The 18,872-nt window shown below is 42.7% G+C and overlaps 2 protein-coding genes across 3 annotated transcripts in view; both read right to left on the bottom strand.

Moving 5' to 3' along the window:
* Positions 1 to 18,872, bottom strand: part of CLYBL (citramalyl-CoA lyase) — a 167,102-nt gene that overhangs the window by 146,942 nt on the left and 1,288 nt on the right. The gene's annotated exons all lie outside the window — the stretch shown is intronic.
* On the bottom strand, positions 990 to 18,813 carry LOC121346014. Its single transcript, XM_041423417.1, has 2 exons — positions 18,240 to 18,813; positions 990 to 3,987 (listed from the first exon to the last, which is right to left on the bottom strand). Exons 1-2 carry the CDS (start codon positions 18,589 to 18,591, stop codon positions 3,608 to 3,610), a joined length of 732 nt encoding a protein of 243 aa, XP_041279351.1. The 5' UTR covers positions 18,592 to 18,813; the 3' UTR covers positions 990 to 3,607.

Below are 18,872 nucleotides of genomic sequence, written 5' to 3'. Positions count from 1 at the left end.
TTTTTGCTTCGGAGACTACGACTACGTTGCTTTTAGCAGCACCAGACACCGTTCCTAACCACCAGACCTCCACAAAAGACAAGACAGAGAAAACGATGTTAAAGATTTCTTCAGCTGCACTTCAGCCTTAACTGGTGCGACCGTCCAGCTTCGGCAAGGTCGGCTTGGCAAAGCACCTGGAAACATGTGCCTTCAGCAGGGGAGACAGCCCAAAGCAAGGCCTTCCTAGCCCCAGCCGCTTCCAGCACACCATTGTCTCGGGCTGGTGGCAAAGCAGCATCCGTGGCAAATGAAGAAGTGCTGCCAGCAGTGCAGCGCGCGGGGAGCAAGCGTGGCCCGCGTCACGCTCGGCGCAGGCACGCGCGGCCCCGCGCACGCAGCCCGCTTGGTGCTCGAACGTGGACAGACTGAGGAGCATCTGTGCTGGGGGGGATATGGAACAAATAAGTAATTGCTGTTTTTACTAAGTAAAGCAGAAAATTGCAGCATATTAACAGCCAAGCGTTTGTTGCCCGGGAAGAACCATTTGTGTTCCAGTTTGGGCTTTTTTACTCATCTGAAGTCTGCGCCTCAAAGCGCATTAAAAACATTTTAGTTATTATTGTGAGTTTATGTTCTCATGTGCATTTAAAGTGTATAAATATTATGGGGGATGGGGAGAGAAGAAAGTAAAATAAATAAATTCAAGAAAATGTTGTGTATTTTTAGCAGTGCTGGATGCAGTTCTGAATTAGCACCTTAGAAAACATGTAATTCTTTTTAGAGAGCATTTATTGCGTTAAAAATGTGTCCTGGTTTATCAGACAAGTGTGTGGCTATGTGTATGTTCTCTTAGCCACATTCAGCTCTCTTCAAAAAGACATCCAGCAGAATAACACTCTTTAGGGACAGTGTTTCAGGGTTGACAAGAACATTAAACCATATTATAATTATCTCTTCAATGAAAACACGGCTTTGTAGTGGAGGCAATGCACGGTCCTCAAGGCGAGTGTTATTAGGCTGTATGTGTTTTCTTGGAAGGAGATTCATGGAAAGAAAAAAGCTTTTAATTTACTGCAAGGAAAAAAATACAGAGTACATGTCATGCATAGCAAAAGGGATTTTACAAAGAAGGCACTAAGTTGAGTGCCTCACTTATCTTCAAGAATGCTTCTACATAATAAGTGTGGGGATTGGTTTAACACAAGCTACAATATAGATATAACACACACATACAATTCCCTGTGACCGTTCATATAGATAACTGCAAAAAATTGTCTGTAAAGTAAGGTAAATATAAAGCAATTGCCTCCTGTGACATAAATGGGTTCTGTCTCATTCTTTGAGAGGTCACCACTGAACAGAATACATTCTTATGGCACTGCAGATAATAAAATCTGTTATTCTTAATGTGAATACAAGGATTTTCTAACCCATCTTCCACATTCAAAATACTGTTTTCTCAAATTAATCTGAAATTATAAAGTATGAGTCCTGAAACAGCAAGCAAAGTTACAAACTGCACCAAGAAGATTCTAATATGTTCATAAATGACAGTATTTAATATGCATATCTTACACATACTGTCCACACATGCACATTTGGATTTATTTATTCACATAAAAAAAAAGAACACTATGGATTTTTAATACTTTTGCAAATGCCTGAATTATTTTAAACCAGGAATTTTCTTCTTTTTTGTGAAAATGAGATTGCAACTTTGTTTTCTTTATTGTGTTGGCAAGTGGATAGATTTAAATTCCTTAAAATTGAATGAACTAGAAGAAAGAAACTAATGATGTTAACCAACAGTTATATATATCCTGAACACAGCAAACACCCACAATATTATGAACATCTTGTGTTAATGGAGAATTAATTGTAAAGCTGTGGCATTTCAGTTGTGTGCAGGCAAGTCCAGGCACACACAGGCATAAACACAAAAGACAACAGCCCCACTAAACAGCTACCAAAAATATACCCAATTGGCCTAATACTAGACACAACAGCTTGAGCATTTGTAGGAAAAAAAAGTCAGAAACTCACCAAATCTTAGTTTTAAAAGCACATTAGGTATCCAGAGAGAGAGCATTCGGAACAGTCAATTACTTTCACATTTTGTCCCAGGACTTTAAAAGTTAAAGGCATAGTTCTGCCAATTGTGAGATGCCCCATCCAGCACAGACCACCCACAACTACTGATTTTCCATCTGGTGAACAAAACAGACATCTCCCTAATTATTTTTAAAAAGGTTTTTTTTTCTAACATACTTCCTTTATTTGTCTGTGACCTGGAACTTAATGGAAAACCTGGTAGATGCCAACCTCATTTCTTGTAATGAAGCATCTTATTTTCCCTACTTTAAGCATGCTTATTTAAAGGCTATTTAATAGAAAGTTATTACCTAAGCTGATCTTTGATAGAACCTAAATTACTAAATAGTTTGAAATTAGAACAACTTTATATCAAACCTTAAGTGTTCTAGTTAAATATTAACCGTTAAAAGACCTTCCCTTAAAGCAGCATATTACAACAGGAAGCAATGAGGTTTACAGTCTCATATGCTGGGTTCCCATATTGCCAGTGTCAAAATTTATGCCTTTTTTCAGCAATATGGTTGCCATTGCCAGCACCACACTTATAAATGCCAACTGTAATTAAAATCTGGCACCTTATACAAGCATTAAACATGCTTACAGATTAAAAAAAAAAATCTTTATTTTAAAATACTCATGGCAGCATATGCAGGCTTAAAAAAACGTTCTTCTTCTGCCAGTTTTAGAAACATCACAGGAAAAAAAATCAAGGTCCAAGTTGTCCTGAAAATCGGTCCAGAGAAATCTAAACACTGTGCTAAATTTCATAGTGGATGTATTTGGGGAAGGGATGGCAAAATCTGGATTTTTGCTTGAAAGGGGTGAAAAGAAATAGCATATTTAAAAATCTGGAGCCTCGTCAGACACACAGGGCAGGTAACACAGCCTTTATCTCAGCGCCCTTTACACTGGCGGTTACAGTTCAATAAAGATGTAAAGCCCCATCGCTGTCACAGTGAATGCCCAAGCAGGGCTGGGGATCCCGCAGCCCACTAAGGGAGGCTGCAGAGAAGAACAGAGGCTGGGATGAACCCATAGCCTGTTCATCTTAATAGTTTTGGGGATGTAAACATGATCATCTGGGCTTTTCATCCCTTAAACACCCATCATTGCTGCATTGCTGTGCCTCCAAGGAGAGAGCACCAGGCTGGGTGGCCAGTTAAGAACAATTCTCTCCCAGGCTTGTCAGCAACAGAAGTGATCAGCAGGAGGCTCCTGGAGGCTCAGGACACATACAGGGCTGCCTTGGGAAATAACCTTGGGGAAAATGGGGAGCTGAGGGAAACAGGCCATTGTACCCATCAAAATGTCCAGCATAAATTCCTTTTCTACTTATTAGTGTGCTACTTCTAAGTTACACAGCTGTCTTATGGACTTGCTGGAGATGAAGAACCCATGTCCATGAGAGCTCAAAACATAAAAAAGCTACCCAGGCACACAGCAGCAGGTGCACAAACGGGGTGCTGCAGCACCCTGAGATTGCTTCTTGGTCTGGCAGCACTGCACCAAGCACTGCACTGTGCTGCTCCAGTCATTCACCTTGGCTAAGAGGTGAGGAAGAGTCATCCAGCCACACTGTCAAGTAAGTTGCTGGAGAAGAACCACCTCTCAGAAACTCAGCACCACCTGGGGACTCTGACGGTGGAGAATTGCCAAAAAGATTTTTAAACAGCAACTGAAAGCAGTGTTTCTTCAAAGCAAATTGCCATTTACAGAACAGCTTCCAAAGTGACCAGTAGATGGAGAGGAACCATGGTGGCTCTGTCCCAGAGCTTGGGACACCACGGACCAAAGGCACAGGACTCGGCAGCGTCTCTGCCGCAGAGGCGTGATGACCGGGACGCTCTGTCGTGACCTCCATCCACCTCATTCTGCTGGTGCCTGAAGCAAGGTTGTTTCTCGTGATCCTACCTGCAGAAGAGGTAATTAAATTTCATTGTGGGGTGTCCCGTGTACCAAATGTTTATGGACAGGTCTGAAAAATTGTATCTTCACATTTTCCTGACATCGCTTTCTTGGCTGAATTTCTGAATCCTTATGTCAAGTTTGCACTGATGTTTAGATTTGCTTCCAGGTATTTCAGTTATTGATGACTTTCAGCAGGATTAAATCTTTAAAGACACTTTTCTTAAAAATAAACTACACTACCAAATGGGAAACCTTGAGTTAGATAATTAATTTGAAGCATGTTTTCCCATGTAAAGGTTTCAGTTATTTTCTTGGAGAAAGGTTAATTCTCAGTTTGTAACCACTAAAGTATGTTGCTTTGTAACTAAATATAGCTTTTACACTAAATTTGGCACTTCTTACTGCTAGCCAGAAGGACAGAGTAGCTCTGCTGATATATATTTAAACTTTTCTATACCTCATTATACATTTTTTTCAGATTAATTTTACTGTTTTTATTAGAAAATTATGTATGGCACAATTCTTATTTACTAGTTGATCTCTTTGTGTTTACTAAGGATTTATGTTTCTTTGGATGAAAACTGGAATACAATTTAAAACGCAATGAGATGGCTTATTGCTTGCATAGCAATCTGAGAGAGGCTGGACTTGTAAAAAGATTCTGATTAGATTAAAAAATTTATCTATTAAAATAACTCAGTATTAACTAGAATTAGCACCAATTTAGTATTTGGTCTTAATAGCCTCCAATATTGAAGTATTAGCAAATCTAATCCTCTCATAATTAGCTTTTATTCACAGATTGGTAGAGAAGAACAAGCTTTTATGCTTCCTTCAACTCCCAATTGGTCAAGTTTGAATAAATTAGTCATTTAACTGAGCTAATTGAATATATTGAAGAAAATATTCTCTTGGTACTTGCAGAGGAGGCTATGGATCTCAAAAGCCAACACAATACTTCAAACACTTTGGGCTTCCAGAGTTTAGATTTTGATTTTCATCAGCTGAATGGTTTGATCCACAACCTGGAAGCACTGTTTCTGGTTTGGTTGGGGGTGGCAGATTATTATTCAAACACATTACAGTAAATTTAGGATTTGCTGTAATTTTATTAGGCATATTTTTAGGAATAAATAGACCCAGCATAAATTTTTGAAAACTGTTTTTCTTATTTATTTCTTGATCACAAATTGATTTCAGTTCTCTGCTTATCATTTAGTTCCAGAATTTTTTTCTTTAATGGAGGAATATACCATCATTACCATTACTGGTGGCAGAAAGCAGCAAGACCTACATCTCATAGATTTTATATAAAGATGCCAGAACTTAATTTTTTATCAGTTGTAAACAGGCTGCAGTGGTCTGAAAAAGAATCTGGCAGTGTCTAAAGTGTTAAAAATTTTCAATGTCTTTCTTTCCTAAACTAATTCCCTTTATGGTTGTGGAGTGAAGACATCCTGCAGGCCCCACTCTCCACACTGCAGACCTTGTCAGGCATTGCAACAGATCAGTCTTGCAAGGGGTCAGAATTCCTGTCTCTGAAGCCAAGGCCTCCCAACATATTTGCAGTCTGCAATACCAGAAAGGCACAAACTGTTGCTGGTTTGCCCCACCAAATATATGCTTAGGTTCAAAACCATTTAATTTTGCCATTACCATTGCATAATCAATGTCATTTTGTACAGTCACAGATTACAATACCAAACCTAAACTATCATGTCTATTTTTGTTTCTTAGATTCTGCCATTTGTTGGTCATGTTTTCAGGTTAATATACCATTTTCCAGGCAAAAGCAGTCAAAGAAGCTGATAAAAAATACCCAAAGCAAAAATGCCCAAAGAAATGTAGCCATTTGAGAGCACATTCATTTTCTGGTTTATGTTGTTCAGGAACACCAGTGCTGAGTTTCTGTGAGAAAACATGCTGCCAATGGCACGTGTCTTAGATGATCATACTGACATTAAAGAAAAGGCTGACTTAACTGAGCTCTTTATCATTTCAGATATACTCAAAGGAAATCCACTGTGACTGCATAAAGACCACAGTGCACTACAATTTTGTCTTAGAAATTACAAATCTGGAAATGCCAAGTCAACTTTCACACCCTGAATGTGTCCCTGTGCAAGCACTGTGTTACTGTGGCTTCCTTTTTTTTTTTTTTTTTTTTTTTTTTTAAGTTTGTGTATAAGACATGGTTCTCTTCATTCCAAATTACTGAATCTAGGCAAGATTTTCCCTATTTTAAGGTTCTCTACTGGAATGAAAAGAAATGTTAGGAAATGCCACACCACTCTTTGGTAAGTCATTTTCATTTCTTTCCTACATTTACCTGGCCAGATGAATGAGAAATGGGGCTTGAGAGCACTCAAAAGGGAAGGAAGCACTGCTCAGGTTCTCTTTGGCAGAGAAGGTAAAGTATGTAGGTGGGAAGGAGCCCCTTTGATTTTTATCCTTAGTAAGTTTATAGCATCAAAAGCTCTGATGCCAGGCTTCCCTACCTTCAGACAGACGTGATCCAGTGCAACCAAACTTCTCGAGAGTCAAGAGTTTATGTCCAGCATTGTAGACAAAAAAAAAAAAGAAACTTTTCCTCCTAAAATGACATTCTTCCTCCTTAGGTAGAGAAAGGGAGACAAAAACAAATTCAACCTGTACCCTCCCTGTAGGTACCACAGCCTTTACCCTAAGATGGGCCCTGTTCAGCATGCTGTGCTTCATGTGCTGTGGAAGCAACTGGTGCAGACTGGTAAGCAAACAGCACAAATGTCAAACTGTCCACACTGAAAGACACGGATGTGCTTGAAGCATGACAAAAGTAAAGAAACACATGGCAAGAGAGGGACTCTTCAAGCTGAAAGAGTGTCATGAGTGAGAAAACACACAACCAGTAACAGAAGCAAAAGGGGAAGGAAAAAAAATCCCAGAGGAGCAGGGCCCAACCCACTGAGAGAGATGGAGATTTTTGGAATCAGTCTGCCTTTTGTAGAGCAGTTACTGGCTCCACCAAATTTGGCTGACGGGCTTCCTTACAGCATGTGGATGTACCTTGCACAACAGCCCTGCTGGGCTGACAGGTGAGTAAAATTGTATGCAAGAGGGTAAGAGAAGAACAATGCAGAAAGATAGGAGCTTTTCTTACCCAACACCATTAACTTTCAGAACTTCATTCAAAAAAAAAAAAAAACTGGAGAAGATTCATACAAATAAAAAACTGCAATCCAAGGGAAGGATCATTTTAGGAAGAAACTGCAGAATTATGCTTTCTGGTAGATGTGATACCTGAACCAGGCAGGTTCTAGATACAGTGCTCTTCATCTTCAGATAGCCTCTCTTGCAGCAGGCCACCACAAGAGGTTATCCTGCAGCTCTAGAAACACCAGCATCACAATGTGTAAGAAAACAAAGCCTCTAATTAAAAATGTCATTGCATATTTTCGTTATTTATGGGTACTGTGAAACATGTATCTCAAGGAGTAAGTTAAAGTAGGGCACAGAAGGAACATGTGCCTTTGGAAAATCATGTACTACCTCTTCTGCACTGCTTCTGTGGGGAAGTACTGAAAAGCTCAACCCCATGGGTCTTGGGCAGGGCTGGCACATCAGGAGAAAACACCATCCCACACCGAGTTGTTTAACACAATGTCACATCTCTTTTCCTGTGAATTAAGCTGGAAAAATATTTACTCCATGGTTTGAATCTGCTTGGAAGAGAGAGGGACTCCATAGCAGCAGTCCCTGCACAGAGCACCATTTCAGTGGATTGTGTCAGGTAAGTAGCAACTACAATTTTTTTATTATTCAACAGATGTTTGCTGGTTACAGTGAAACTACAGAAAGGTCTAAAACTTGCATGTCCTTAAAAATTAAACTACCTTCTCAAACTCATGATTATTGTTTATCACTTCTAGGTTGAGAGAGGGCTATGTGGAAAAAATCTTGGCTCTGCATTGCCGCTGAAACAGTGCCAATAACAGAAAAACCTCAGACTGAAGAGGGGGTGCCCAACTGCAAACTTTTACAAGCCCTAAAAACTTACACTGTACATGAAGTTTCAAAAACTGAAGATGAATTACATGTTTTGTTTTGCACAATGCCTGTTGGAATTATATCTACTTCTAATACTACTCTCTTCATAAAGTTACCGTTGTTCTCACCACACAGCACACCAAGAATCATTCAAATCTGGGGAAGTCCTGTTTGTTGTTTGACATGGTTTATCTATTTATCTAAGCCCATGTGTTCCCAGGAGAAATGGCAACACATTAGTTCCCTCCTGCCCAAGCAAAATAGAAACCCTTTGTATTATATTACATTATATCATAAACTTTGGTAACCAGTATTTGCCTTCCCAAAAAACCACACATGTTGCCCTCTGCCTTTAGCAGGCACACATGGGTTCCAACTGCCTGCCATTAAGTTTCAGGTTTTAAAACCTGCAAACAAACAGAGGGTAGAAGTTAAAATTATGCACTGCTGCTAAATTTGCCGTGCGTACTGCAAGAGGATAGTCTGAAAAAACCATGTTCACAGTTCAACATTTAAACAAAAATGAACAAACTGATTAATTAAAAAAGCGAGGGATGATTTTGAGTTTGTATTTTTGATCTGCTACAGCTCTTTTCTCCTCATTTAACTATCTGTCCATACAGAGAACACAATCAGCCAAGACTTTGAGTGACCAGGATCAGTGAGATAGATTTTGGGACACAAAGTAATGGGAGCCTTTTATTTCTGTTCCAAGCAGTAAAGCTGCTGCAGGGTGAGGCGGGAGCAGGCAGCAAAGCCAGGGCGTGTGAAGGGGACTGGCCATTAACTTATCAGTTCCAGGCCTTAGCTTTCTAATTGACAACCTCAGGGCTACTTTCATCACTTGTCGACTTCAAACCCACACTCAATTTTTTCTTTAGATAATGATGCAACTATAACATAACAGTGTTTCTGACATATTGCAGCATGTAGCAGTAGGAAGATTTCCTCAGTAGCTTAGTTTAACAAGAAAGTAAAAAAACCCCAACTGTTAAATGGTTTTCACATCGATCAACTTCTCAAAAAAAACAGTCAGTAAGAAAACAGATTTTATACTTCCAGTATGTTGAAGTGGCTGTTTGGTGCTGACCCAACCCAAAGCACCTTCAGTGCTTTAGTATCACTAGAGATTTAACAAAATAAGTGAATGGTTAAGGCAATAAGCCCACAAAACATGCATTCATATAAAAAGCCTCAATAAAGGAACCCACAGAACTCAGAAATGTACTACAAGTTAGAGAACCTGAAAAATAAAATCCCCAAAAATGTCATTAAAATATATTACTGACATGCCATCTAGAAACCTTATGTCCTTCACAAAGAAAATAGAGAAATAACAGGAATGCTGTCATGAACACATCCCTACAGAGGGCCAGAAAAACCTGACTCGCATCCCCCACAGAAATCTGAGCGGTAGCTGAAGGCAGCCGAGCCATTTACGCAGAGTAAGGTCCTGAGGTAAGTATATTAATCACATTTGGATCACAAATTTAAAAAATACTAAATTTTGTCGAGTAACAGCACGTCCACAGGCAGCAAAGCACCTGGCTGTAACATAAACAGTCACATAGCTGCCTTTTAATAGTGGTTACAAAGGTTTGAGTCCTGCAGTCGGCTCCGCAAAGGCCGGGGGTCACAATGAGCTCAGTGCAGTGTCTGGGGCCCTGAGCATGCCAATGCAGGCAACAAAAGCAGCGACAGAAAATGGAATAATACTGATGTGCTTCCAAAGTGCAGCCGTTGCACTGGCTCCTACGTGATCCATTGAGGAGGGATGACAGGCTGGATACCACACTGCACAGCCAGGTGCTGCTGCAATAGGTGTGCATAAGCAGGCAGGTGTGGAACTAATCCAGATTAACAAAGCAAAGACACTGCAGGCAGACTCGATGTGCAGTCAGCTCTTGTCTCCACTGGCATTTGGGCTCTGATGGTGCAAATGGGCACCCAGGTAACTTCAGTCACAGGACATTAATGTGGCCATGAATAGTTGGCTTATTCTGGCCTGACTGGAAGAGTTCAGCCCCAGCCATTTCAGATTACAGATACGGATGGCTCATTCCAGGCAGCAATTGCTACCTTTTGGTCATGAACTTTAAAACAACAGCTCCAGCTCTTATTTGAGGATTAACAGGGGAGCAGGTATGGAAAGCAGTACCTGCTCTGGGAAAAAAAACATTGGGCTCAGTGTTTCTTTAGGCTGCCTTTCAGGCTTTCTAAATCCATAAAGCATATTGTGAATTTTGCAGATTACATCTGTTCAGAGTTGTTGTAACAACAGCATATCACCATATCACCCCCTTTCCAGTGTTGTACATGCTGCTACTCCTTCTCAAGCAATAAGGAGGCAGGAGCTCTCCCTACAAAATGCCTGGCCAATATCACTGGCAAAGGTCACCAGTTGCAAAATATTATTAAAAAGTCAGGACAGACTTATTTTATAGCCAAATTAACAGCTCAGCAAAACAGTGGGCTGTAACAGGGAAGACAGTAAGTCCAACAGCTGGGCAGTTCAACTGCTAAGGTTTTACTGGGATCACTGCCTGGGATGTTTTGGGAAAAAAGAGTTATCAACACAAGAAGTGTGCAAACTCAAGTTATTTCATGAAATATTAAAGGCAGGTGTTTCCCCATTTTCCCATTTTTTTAAACCAAACCTTTGCAATTTTGCCACTCCAAGGCTGCAACCAGCGATACAAACTGGTTCCCTTTCAGGGTTTGGAGCATGGGTTTTACAAGCCTGTTTTGCCTTCCTGCAGGCACTTTGAGCTTATAAATGGCACCTTTCAGTGTCCTGAATTATGAAGGGCAGCTAGTTCTGAATTCTCCTGTCGCTTAATGATCTCACATAAAATGAGGTCCACAAAACTTTTACTACCACTGCAGTTCAAATTCGCAGGTGAAGAACCACTAGGGAAAGGATGTGGACATCTTTTGCTTTCCTGATTTTCCAGGTGCAAGAAAGTTTCCCACTTGGACTTGAACAATTAGTTACTCTCAAAGCAAAGCCTGATCTAAATAAAAAGACTTCAGTATGTTCCCCTGATAAGCACTGAGAAAATCCAAGGGGAAACCACTTGAGAACAACACACAATAGCATCATATTTAGGTTAAAAAAATTAGGTTAAAATACCCTATCTAAGTATTTATTAGTCTTTTTTAACAACACACAATAGCATCATATTTAGGTTAAAAAAAATAGATTAAAAAGACCCTATCTAAGTATTTATTAGTCTTTTTTTGTTTGCACCTAATATTTTTCACTTATCACAACTAAGCACATCTGACACTCAAGGATTATAGATAATATTTAATTAAAACATTGTTTGGTTCTGCTCTTATTCTGGTAACAATATCCAGTGTTTGGAAAACATACTGCACCTTAGCAGAATGAACAAAAAGTTAAAAGAAAGTCTTTCCAAAAAAAGAAAGGATTTTGTTTGTTACAAATTACTTCTGCATTTATATAAAGATTTAACGATTCATGGCATGCCAAATACAGTGCTAATGAGCTTTGAGTTGTGTTTTTCATTTTTGTTAGAATTTTTTCCTGCTAGAAATAATTACTAGAGGCCATTCAAATGCCACTGCATAAACCAGGAAACCTAGTAAAACTGCAGGTAAAATTGGCATTTTGTTTCAAGTGTGGCTCAAGAGTCCAATTCACTTGTTGGTGAGCTGCATATTTCAAATAGCACCTACAACTCCTTGAAAAATGGAAGCCAGGTAAGATGCTCTTAAAAAAAACCATTTGTAACATTCATTAATGAAAAACAAAAATTAAAGAGTGTAAGCTTACCATTTAATTCCTGCCTTCCAAGGATGAACATCTTAGCCTTCCTGCTTTCTTCTCCACTTACCAATGAAAGGTAGATAAACGAGCAGAAATATAAGCTCTTAATTCTCAGCACCTCTTAGAGGACACACGTGCCCATAGGAGCTTAAAAACCTTCCTGGGGAGCATTATTAATCTTGCTGCTAACAGCACAGAATTTTGAAAGCCTATTAAAACACCGTCTAGTCTTAGACATGCAAGTCTTGCTTTTTAGTGACCTGGTTCCAAGAAACAAACAAAAAGTCTGGAAATTATGCCAAATTAACTTTCATCATTCAGTTACACGGATCACTGCCCACCTCAACTACTAACTAGATACCAAACATTGTCCTTCTACAACACACCTTGCCATCTCCCGCATAGAATAGTTTGAGCTGGAAGGGTCCTTTGAAAGTCAGCTAGTCCAACCCCCTGCCATGGCTAGGAGCATCTACTACCAGATCAACTACTCCACATGTTGATGCTTCAGTCTAATGGAAATCCTCCTTTGACCTTGCTTTGTCCTTGACCTTGCTCCTCCACCTCTGCCTTTGGGCCTAGGAATATTTTCAGAAATCTGAAAATAATTCAACCTGCCTTCTTCCCAGGGTAGCACTCCTGCCTGGCTGCAGCCAAGCTGCTGCCCATTTACACCACTGCAAGTCAAGCCACTATTAATCCCTTGGACTTAAGTCTTCCAAGTAATATGTGCATTACTCCAAAGGCTTTCAGATGACTTTTAACTGAAAACATCCAGGATGTTGGGGGTTTTAACAAATCATCATAGCTATTGACCAGCAGCTGATAAGGCTGAAGTTAATTAATGTTGCCAGGAAATAGAAATATAGCTGCGATGAACTAGTCTTGTTATGCCCATATTCAACATTTCCTCTCCTTTCCTTGAAGAGCATTTCACCAACTTAACAAAAACCACAGAAACAAACACAACCCCCCGACCCAACAGGCTGGGCAGATGAAAGATATTCACACTAACTAACCCCGCTCTCCGGTTCACCCCTGCAAAAATCCCACTGACAATATCAAGAGTGGGGAATCAAACCCCTTTATTACCAAGTCCACAGCAGATAAAGCAGCAATTGTGCTTGTACAGTACTGGAAGTGTAGCTACAACATAGCGTGACAGCTTGTTAGTGTTGAAAATATATAAGCTCTTTGTAATTGTGCCTTTGGAATGCCATCTGTCTTGAATTAACATCCACCTGGGATCATGTTTCGATGACCAATATGGACAGATTACTGGAACTTTAAAACCTCGCTTTCTTTGTAATTGACATTTAAACTGTTTGAAGTTTCTCATTAAGTCCTTTTTTACAAATTAGGTGCAGATGTATAAAGCTAAATGTACAGTACTAAGGGAAATTAGGTCACCTGAATGCTCAATAATAAAATGTATCAACTGCTTAAGTGCAATGAGTACATTAAAATTTAGAGATCAACTTTATGCCCCAAATTCTTCAAAGTTTCATCGTTCTCCTTTCATTGCTGCAGAGCCCCGGTGCCAACCATTTTTTAATTAAAAAGGCAGAGAAGAAGGCAGGTTTGGCCACGCAGCCAATGACAACTGGACAGCCCTGTCCCACAAAGAGCTAGAGAAGGCAGGGCAAGCAGCCACAGAGATGCCCATTTGACAGGGACAGGCAAATCCTATTTACACCAGTGATGCTGGGAGATTTAAAGGGCACAGGGAGACCTGAGAAGTAAATATAGGTCTGACGAGAAAATAAGGTAAAATACATGAAGGAGACTTGTTCAGCATCCTGGGGCTAAGTAACCACAAGCTGACCTCCAGACCCACTTGCAGTCGAAGTTCTGCAGACCTGCTGTGCTCCTCAGCCTTGTGGGGCGGAAGAGGGAAGTGCATAAAAGGGCAGTGGCTGGAGAAACACCTCCACACACAGCCCAGCTGACAAAATAAGGGCAAATTGAGTGTTTCCCCTTTCCAAACAAGGAGGTTCAGAATTCAGGGAAGTGTGAGAAAGGGGTCCAGGAAAAACCACCACCAGAAATTCACATGATGTGCAGAGGACAGGAGGAGATACATGGGGGTGCATCAGCAGAAATTCTACAAAGCTCTTAGTAACAAGGGGCTTTTACCTGCCAGAATGGTTCTTAAGACAAGAGACTTCAAGTACAGCAGCCCGATCTCCCCAACAGATATAAAAACTCCAGAGATCCCACTCACCCAGACTTTATGAGTAGCCAAGAAATACTGCCCAAGTGTGTGAAAGCTCAACGATGGAAGGCACTGAGCCCCACCAAGGGAACACACACCCTCCTTTCCCATGCAGAACCCCCGAGCAGGGGTGGCACTGGACTTCAAGATGCCATCCTGCAGCTGGCAGTGTTTAAACTCAATGCAATCACACACACAGCTTTGGTGGAAGGTCCATTACCTTCTCTCCTGGAGAAAGGTCTCCCACTCCCAAGTTAGGACACCATCTACATAAAATGCACTATTCAAATCTTTTGGCACCACAGCTAGCACGTTGGTTCTGGAAACAACGCCAAGATCCATACCCTGACTCTCTGCTCAGAAGCACGGAGCTGTGATGGAAGAAACAGTCTTCTCTTAAAGCTGCTAAACCAGACCAATACTGTCAACCAGATCTCCTTCTGTCTGCTCAGACTTCATCTGTGCGCTTAGACTACTCTTAAGCAGAGGCTCTTCAGTACCAATACTTATTACAATGATTTTAAAAAGCTTTTCTGCTCACATCCCTTTATAACCCTATTCTGGTAAGCTACTAAAACTCTTGGCAATAGAAGTGTAAACTTTTAACTGTGTATGTTTCTGCTGCTTCTGATAAACACCTGTGAAATTTGCCATGCTTCTGGTTGCAAGATGAACAGCAGGCCCCTACGGGTATCAGAACAGGAGATTCTGGTTTCCTCATCCACAGGCTCTTTCTCCAGTGCTCATACACATCTTCAGTTCAAGGAGGAATTCAGAAAAAACTGCATATTTTTAAAAGAAATAAAAATGGAACCACATGTGAACAAACCTCAACACCTGGGAGAGAATAAAACCTGACCAATATAATACAGCAAGATAACAGTATTTTACAAGACAGGACAGCCCAATTCATTTGCAAAGGGAATGAGACAGAGGAGTAACTCATTTGCCATGCATATCAAATAAGAAAGGCTCCTAAGGAAGATGTATTTGTACCCAGCTCTGTTTGCTCACACATTTTACAAATACTGGCTTTCATTTGGGTAATGAGTTTGCAAAGGCAGGTACAGGACCACACAGGACTGTCCAGAACAGCACAAGCTTTAGCAGACCAGTTGAGGTGCCAGTGGCGATTAGCTGGACACGCTCAGCTTTGCACCCTGCTTCTCATTAGCATTAATTATCCCTCATCATACCTCTGCTGCTGCCAGGATGAAAACTGGCTCAGGCAGTAGTTTCACAGTCCTTCATGCCAACTGTGGAGTTGCCAGAGTGCACAACAGAGACCTTATATTGGCCCCGTGTCTTTCTGCCAAGGGCAAAGGAGAGCAGAGACCTGGCTGAGCAGAAAGCTGGAGACCTCTCAATGTTACTTTAACCTGACAAAAATGTTTGAGTGAATTTGAAACACCAGAGCTAAGGCTCAGTTTCGTAACGTGCTTCACCTGGCCTAGCAGTGATGGCTGAGGGAACGCCCCATCCAACACGCATTCCCTGTGATGGAACGCCCTCGCACACAGCTCAGCGATGCTGGTTGCAAGGTAGACTGAGGCTCCACCAGGTCCACCCCCAGAGACAGGATCACAGTGCCAGGGGCTTGATTAATGGTGCTCAGGGTGTCCCCGCCCTCCCCAGTGGGAGCTGCTCTCAGGTTCTCACCTCACTAGCAACACAACAAGATTCGTTTTGGTGAACCAAAGTGACCTTGTAGAAAAGCAGACTCTGCACATGCAGCTCAACAATTCTGCCAGATAAAGTGTTTCTATCACTAGAAAGTCACACTTTCAAATAATTTTCACCCCGAGGCCATAATCTCGAAAGACACACTTAAAAATGTGTAGAACATAAAATGAGTGATTTTTTTTGATTGAGGTTAAGGAAAGAAATCCCTCACAGACATAACACTTTATTGATATTCTTGGTCACAGCTCTACACATGCTGAAGAGGATCAGCTACTGGTAAGGACCACAATTCATGTCTTTCCATTTAAACCCTGCAACAAAGAATAAAACTATTTCACAACAAAAGGGAACCCTTTAATTTGCTAGAACAATTTCAGCTCCCATTGCATTAGCACCCTCCAGTGTCCAATACATGAAAAACAACTTCTTCACTAATTTACCAAGCAGACGCAGACTTGGAGCCTGAAACACAAGACACAGGAGTGGTGGACTCCTGGGAGGGAAGATGGCAACTGATGATGAGAAAAGAAACTCCCAACGCTAGAAATTTTAAATGCCATTGTCACAGTCTCTGAAGAAGATCTGACACGGGGTTAGTACTCGTCAGGCTCCTTTGTTCCTAGCAGGCATGCTGGCGTCTGCCCCTTCGGCACAACAGGCTCTACGTGCCCACACTGTATATTCCACACTCTGCAGCGTTCCACTGAGATGTGGATGCTGCCTTTGACTGATGTAGTACAGGCATGTGGGTATGGATCTGCCCGGAATATGCCAGGCAAATGAACACATGTAATAAAACCCTCTCGTGCGTGGATGAGGCCAACGCGCGCTTGGCTCGCTGAGGGCAGACGGCTGACCGTGCTTACATGTGCAAGGCTCTTCTCTTACAGCAGAATCACCAAGCAAAGAGAGAACAACAGAAAAAACAGCTGCACTTGCCATTAAAAAGAGCTGGATGAAGGGGTTTTTTTAACTTTTTCCAATACAAAAATCTTTCACAGGCAGAGAGAGCCCAGAAGGCTCTGGAACATGGCAAGTAAGAAAAATCAGCTCTGGGTACCCACTTGATAATAACACAAATACCTGGTCCACCTTTTCCAGGCAGCTCTGCTTCCCCCCAGCCTCACAGGGGCAGCAGCATGCACATGAAGAGAGGAGGGCAGCAGCTGGAAAGGCAGCCACACCACATTGGAGGTACCTGTCTAATTAGGGTCCCAAGCCAACAGCATGGCAGAGAGCTCTGTGGGACACAAGAGCTAATTAAATCCAATCAACGTGTTCATTGACTGTTGACATTTGAAGTCAGCCCTGTATTTTCTCTCCCAAGTGCACACAGCCCCATGGCTGCCTAGCTCAAAAGTGAGGAAAGACTCCTCATGCCTCATCATGCTCTGGTCTCTGACTGCTTGGAAGCCCAAAATTCTGTGGTCTCTACCTGCCCAGTGACCTCTTGGGCTCCACAGCAGCACTGATGACAAGGAGCAGTCAAATCCCACCTCAGGGAGGCCATCACATCTTCTGGGCATCATGCAAGAGTGTTGTGATGCCTGGCAGCCATGTCCCAACCCACGGCAGCATCAGCCAAGGAAGCCCCTTCTGAGCCACAGCTGGAAGAGAGCAGCCTCGCCATGGGGCATGCAGGCAGCCTCCTCTCCCAGCCCTGAACTGGTGCTGTGCACACATAAATGTCATCACCCCTGCCCTCACACTGTGTAGATTCCTCTTCCCTCCACAGTATGAATATTCAAAATTCTTCATGACCAGAAATAGCAAGGCATAGCAGTTATGATTCTGCAATATGGGGGAAAGGGGGTGAAAACAAGGGGGAAAAAAAGCATGTACGTGCATGCATCTTCCCCAGAAACTGGCTGTAAAAGTGCTCTGAAGGAGGCAGGCTGGAAAAATTACCCTGGGTGCTAGGCAGGACATTACCCTGGGCAGGAATGACTGACATGGACTTACGGGGCTCTTCACTGCGCCTCTAGCACAGCACAAAGCACTCCAGCTGTCCCTGAGGTTCCCCAAGAACACCAGCATCAATATTGCATGTTCACAGTAACATCTACGTTACAGTCTTACAGACCGCAAAGGCTTTTGTCACTCAGCTATAAAATATTTACAGAGCCGTGGTCTCAGCAGAGAATGCGAGAATTTAAAGCTTTAAATATTGATATTGAAATGAATTAACACTTGATTGCCTTCCTAATATCAATACTAAAAAAAAATGTGTTCTCCTTCTAGCAGTGCTGTTGAAAACCTGCCTTAAATGAGCACAGACCCATCAATCACTCCCTCTGGCAGAAGTCAGTCTCTGCCCACCGGGAACAGGCAGGCACACACCTGCAGGCAGAAGGCTGGACATGAAACCTGCACACATCTCCAGAGGGAAGGTGCGGCGGAGCCTTTGATTCCGTGGCACTTGTCACTCGGAGTATGATCCTGCAACGCTGACCTGTATGGGGATCCTCTATTTAAAGCAGAGCTTTTCCTAGCATCCCGCCCGAAATCCGTGCTGTTCCTGACCAGCTATTCACCCACCTGTGGGAAAGCACCCGGCGATTTCGGGCCCTTGACAAGTGGACATAGGTTGCTTACACAGCCTTCCCTCAGCCAGGCACTGCCACCACAGGAGCGCGGGGACCCGGCGACCCCCGGGCTCCCAGGGGCTCCCAGGGCCCAAGGATATCCCAAGGATAAGGGATGCTGGGGGGCCTCTGACAGCCCCGCTTCTGCCCACATCGCCATTTACGCCGGGCCATCGATGGAGCAGGCGACACAGGATGCTCTTAAAACAACGGGAAAGCCGAGGCCGTGGATCCAGCCCGCCTTGGCCCCGGCTCCCGCTGAGGGAAATGGGGCGCGGTGGCCCTGAAGAGCCCGCTCGGTCCATGGCTGGGCGCACGAATGGGAAGGACCCAAGGTCACCCTCCAGGCAGGAGCTGCACCAAAGCGGACAAACGGGCAAGGACAACGTTCTGGTAACGGGAGCAATCACGGAATAGTTTGGGTCGGAAGGGACCTCAAAGACCTCATTCTAACTGCCCTGCCGTGGGCAGGGACACCGTCCACTAGAGCAGGAACCCGGCTGCCGTTCCCACCCCCGCTGCCCCGGGCCCGGCCGCCCCCGGCACCCCCGGGGGGATGGGGGCGGCCCCGGGCGCGGCCCCGGGC

The sequence above is a fragment of the Onychostruthus taczanowskii genome, unplaced genomic scaffold (genome assembly GCF_017590055.1).
Source record: "Onychostruthus taczanowskii isolate IOZ18803 unplaced genomic scaffold, ASM1759005v1 scaffold77, whole genome shotgun sequence".
Classification (NCBI taxonomy): Eukaryota; Metazoa; Chordata; class Aves; order Passeriformes; family Passeridae; genus Onychostruthus; species Onychostruthus taczanowskii.
This window is presented reverse-complemented; position numbering and strand designations above follow the sequence as displayed.

Bases quoted from the DNA above. Each gene is read 5' to 3' on its own strand.
- LOC121346014 (XM_041423417.1), bottom strand. From the start codon at position 18,591: ATGGACCGAGCGGGCTCTTCAGGGCCACCGCGCCCCATTTCCCTCAGC. The intron at 3,988-18,239 runs GTGGGTGAATAG...CCTCTTCTGCAG, and splicing joins CGCCGGGTGCTTTCCCACAG to GTAGGATCACGAGAAACAAC.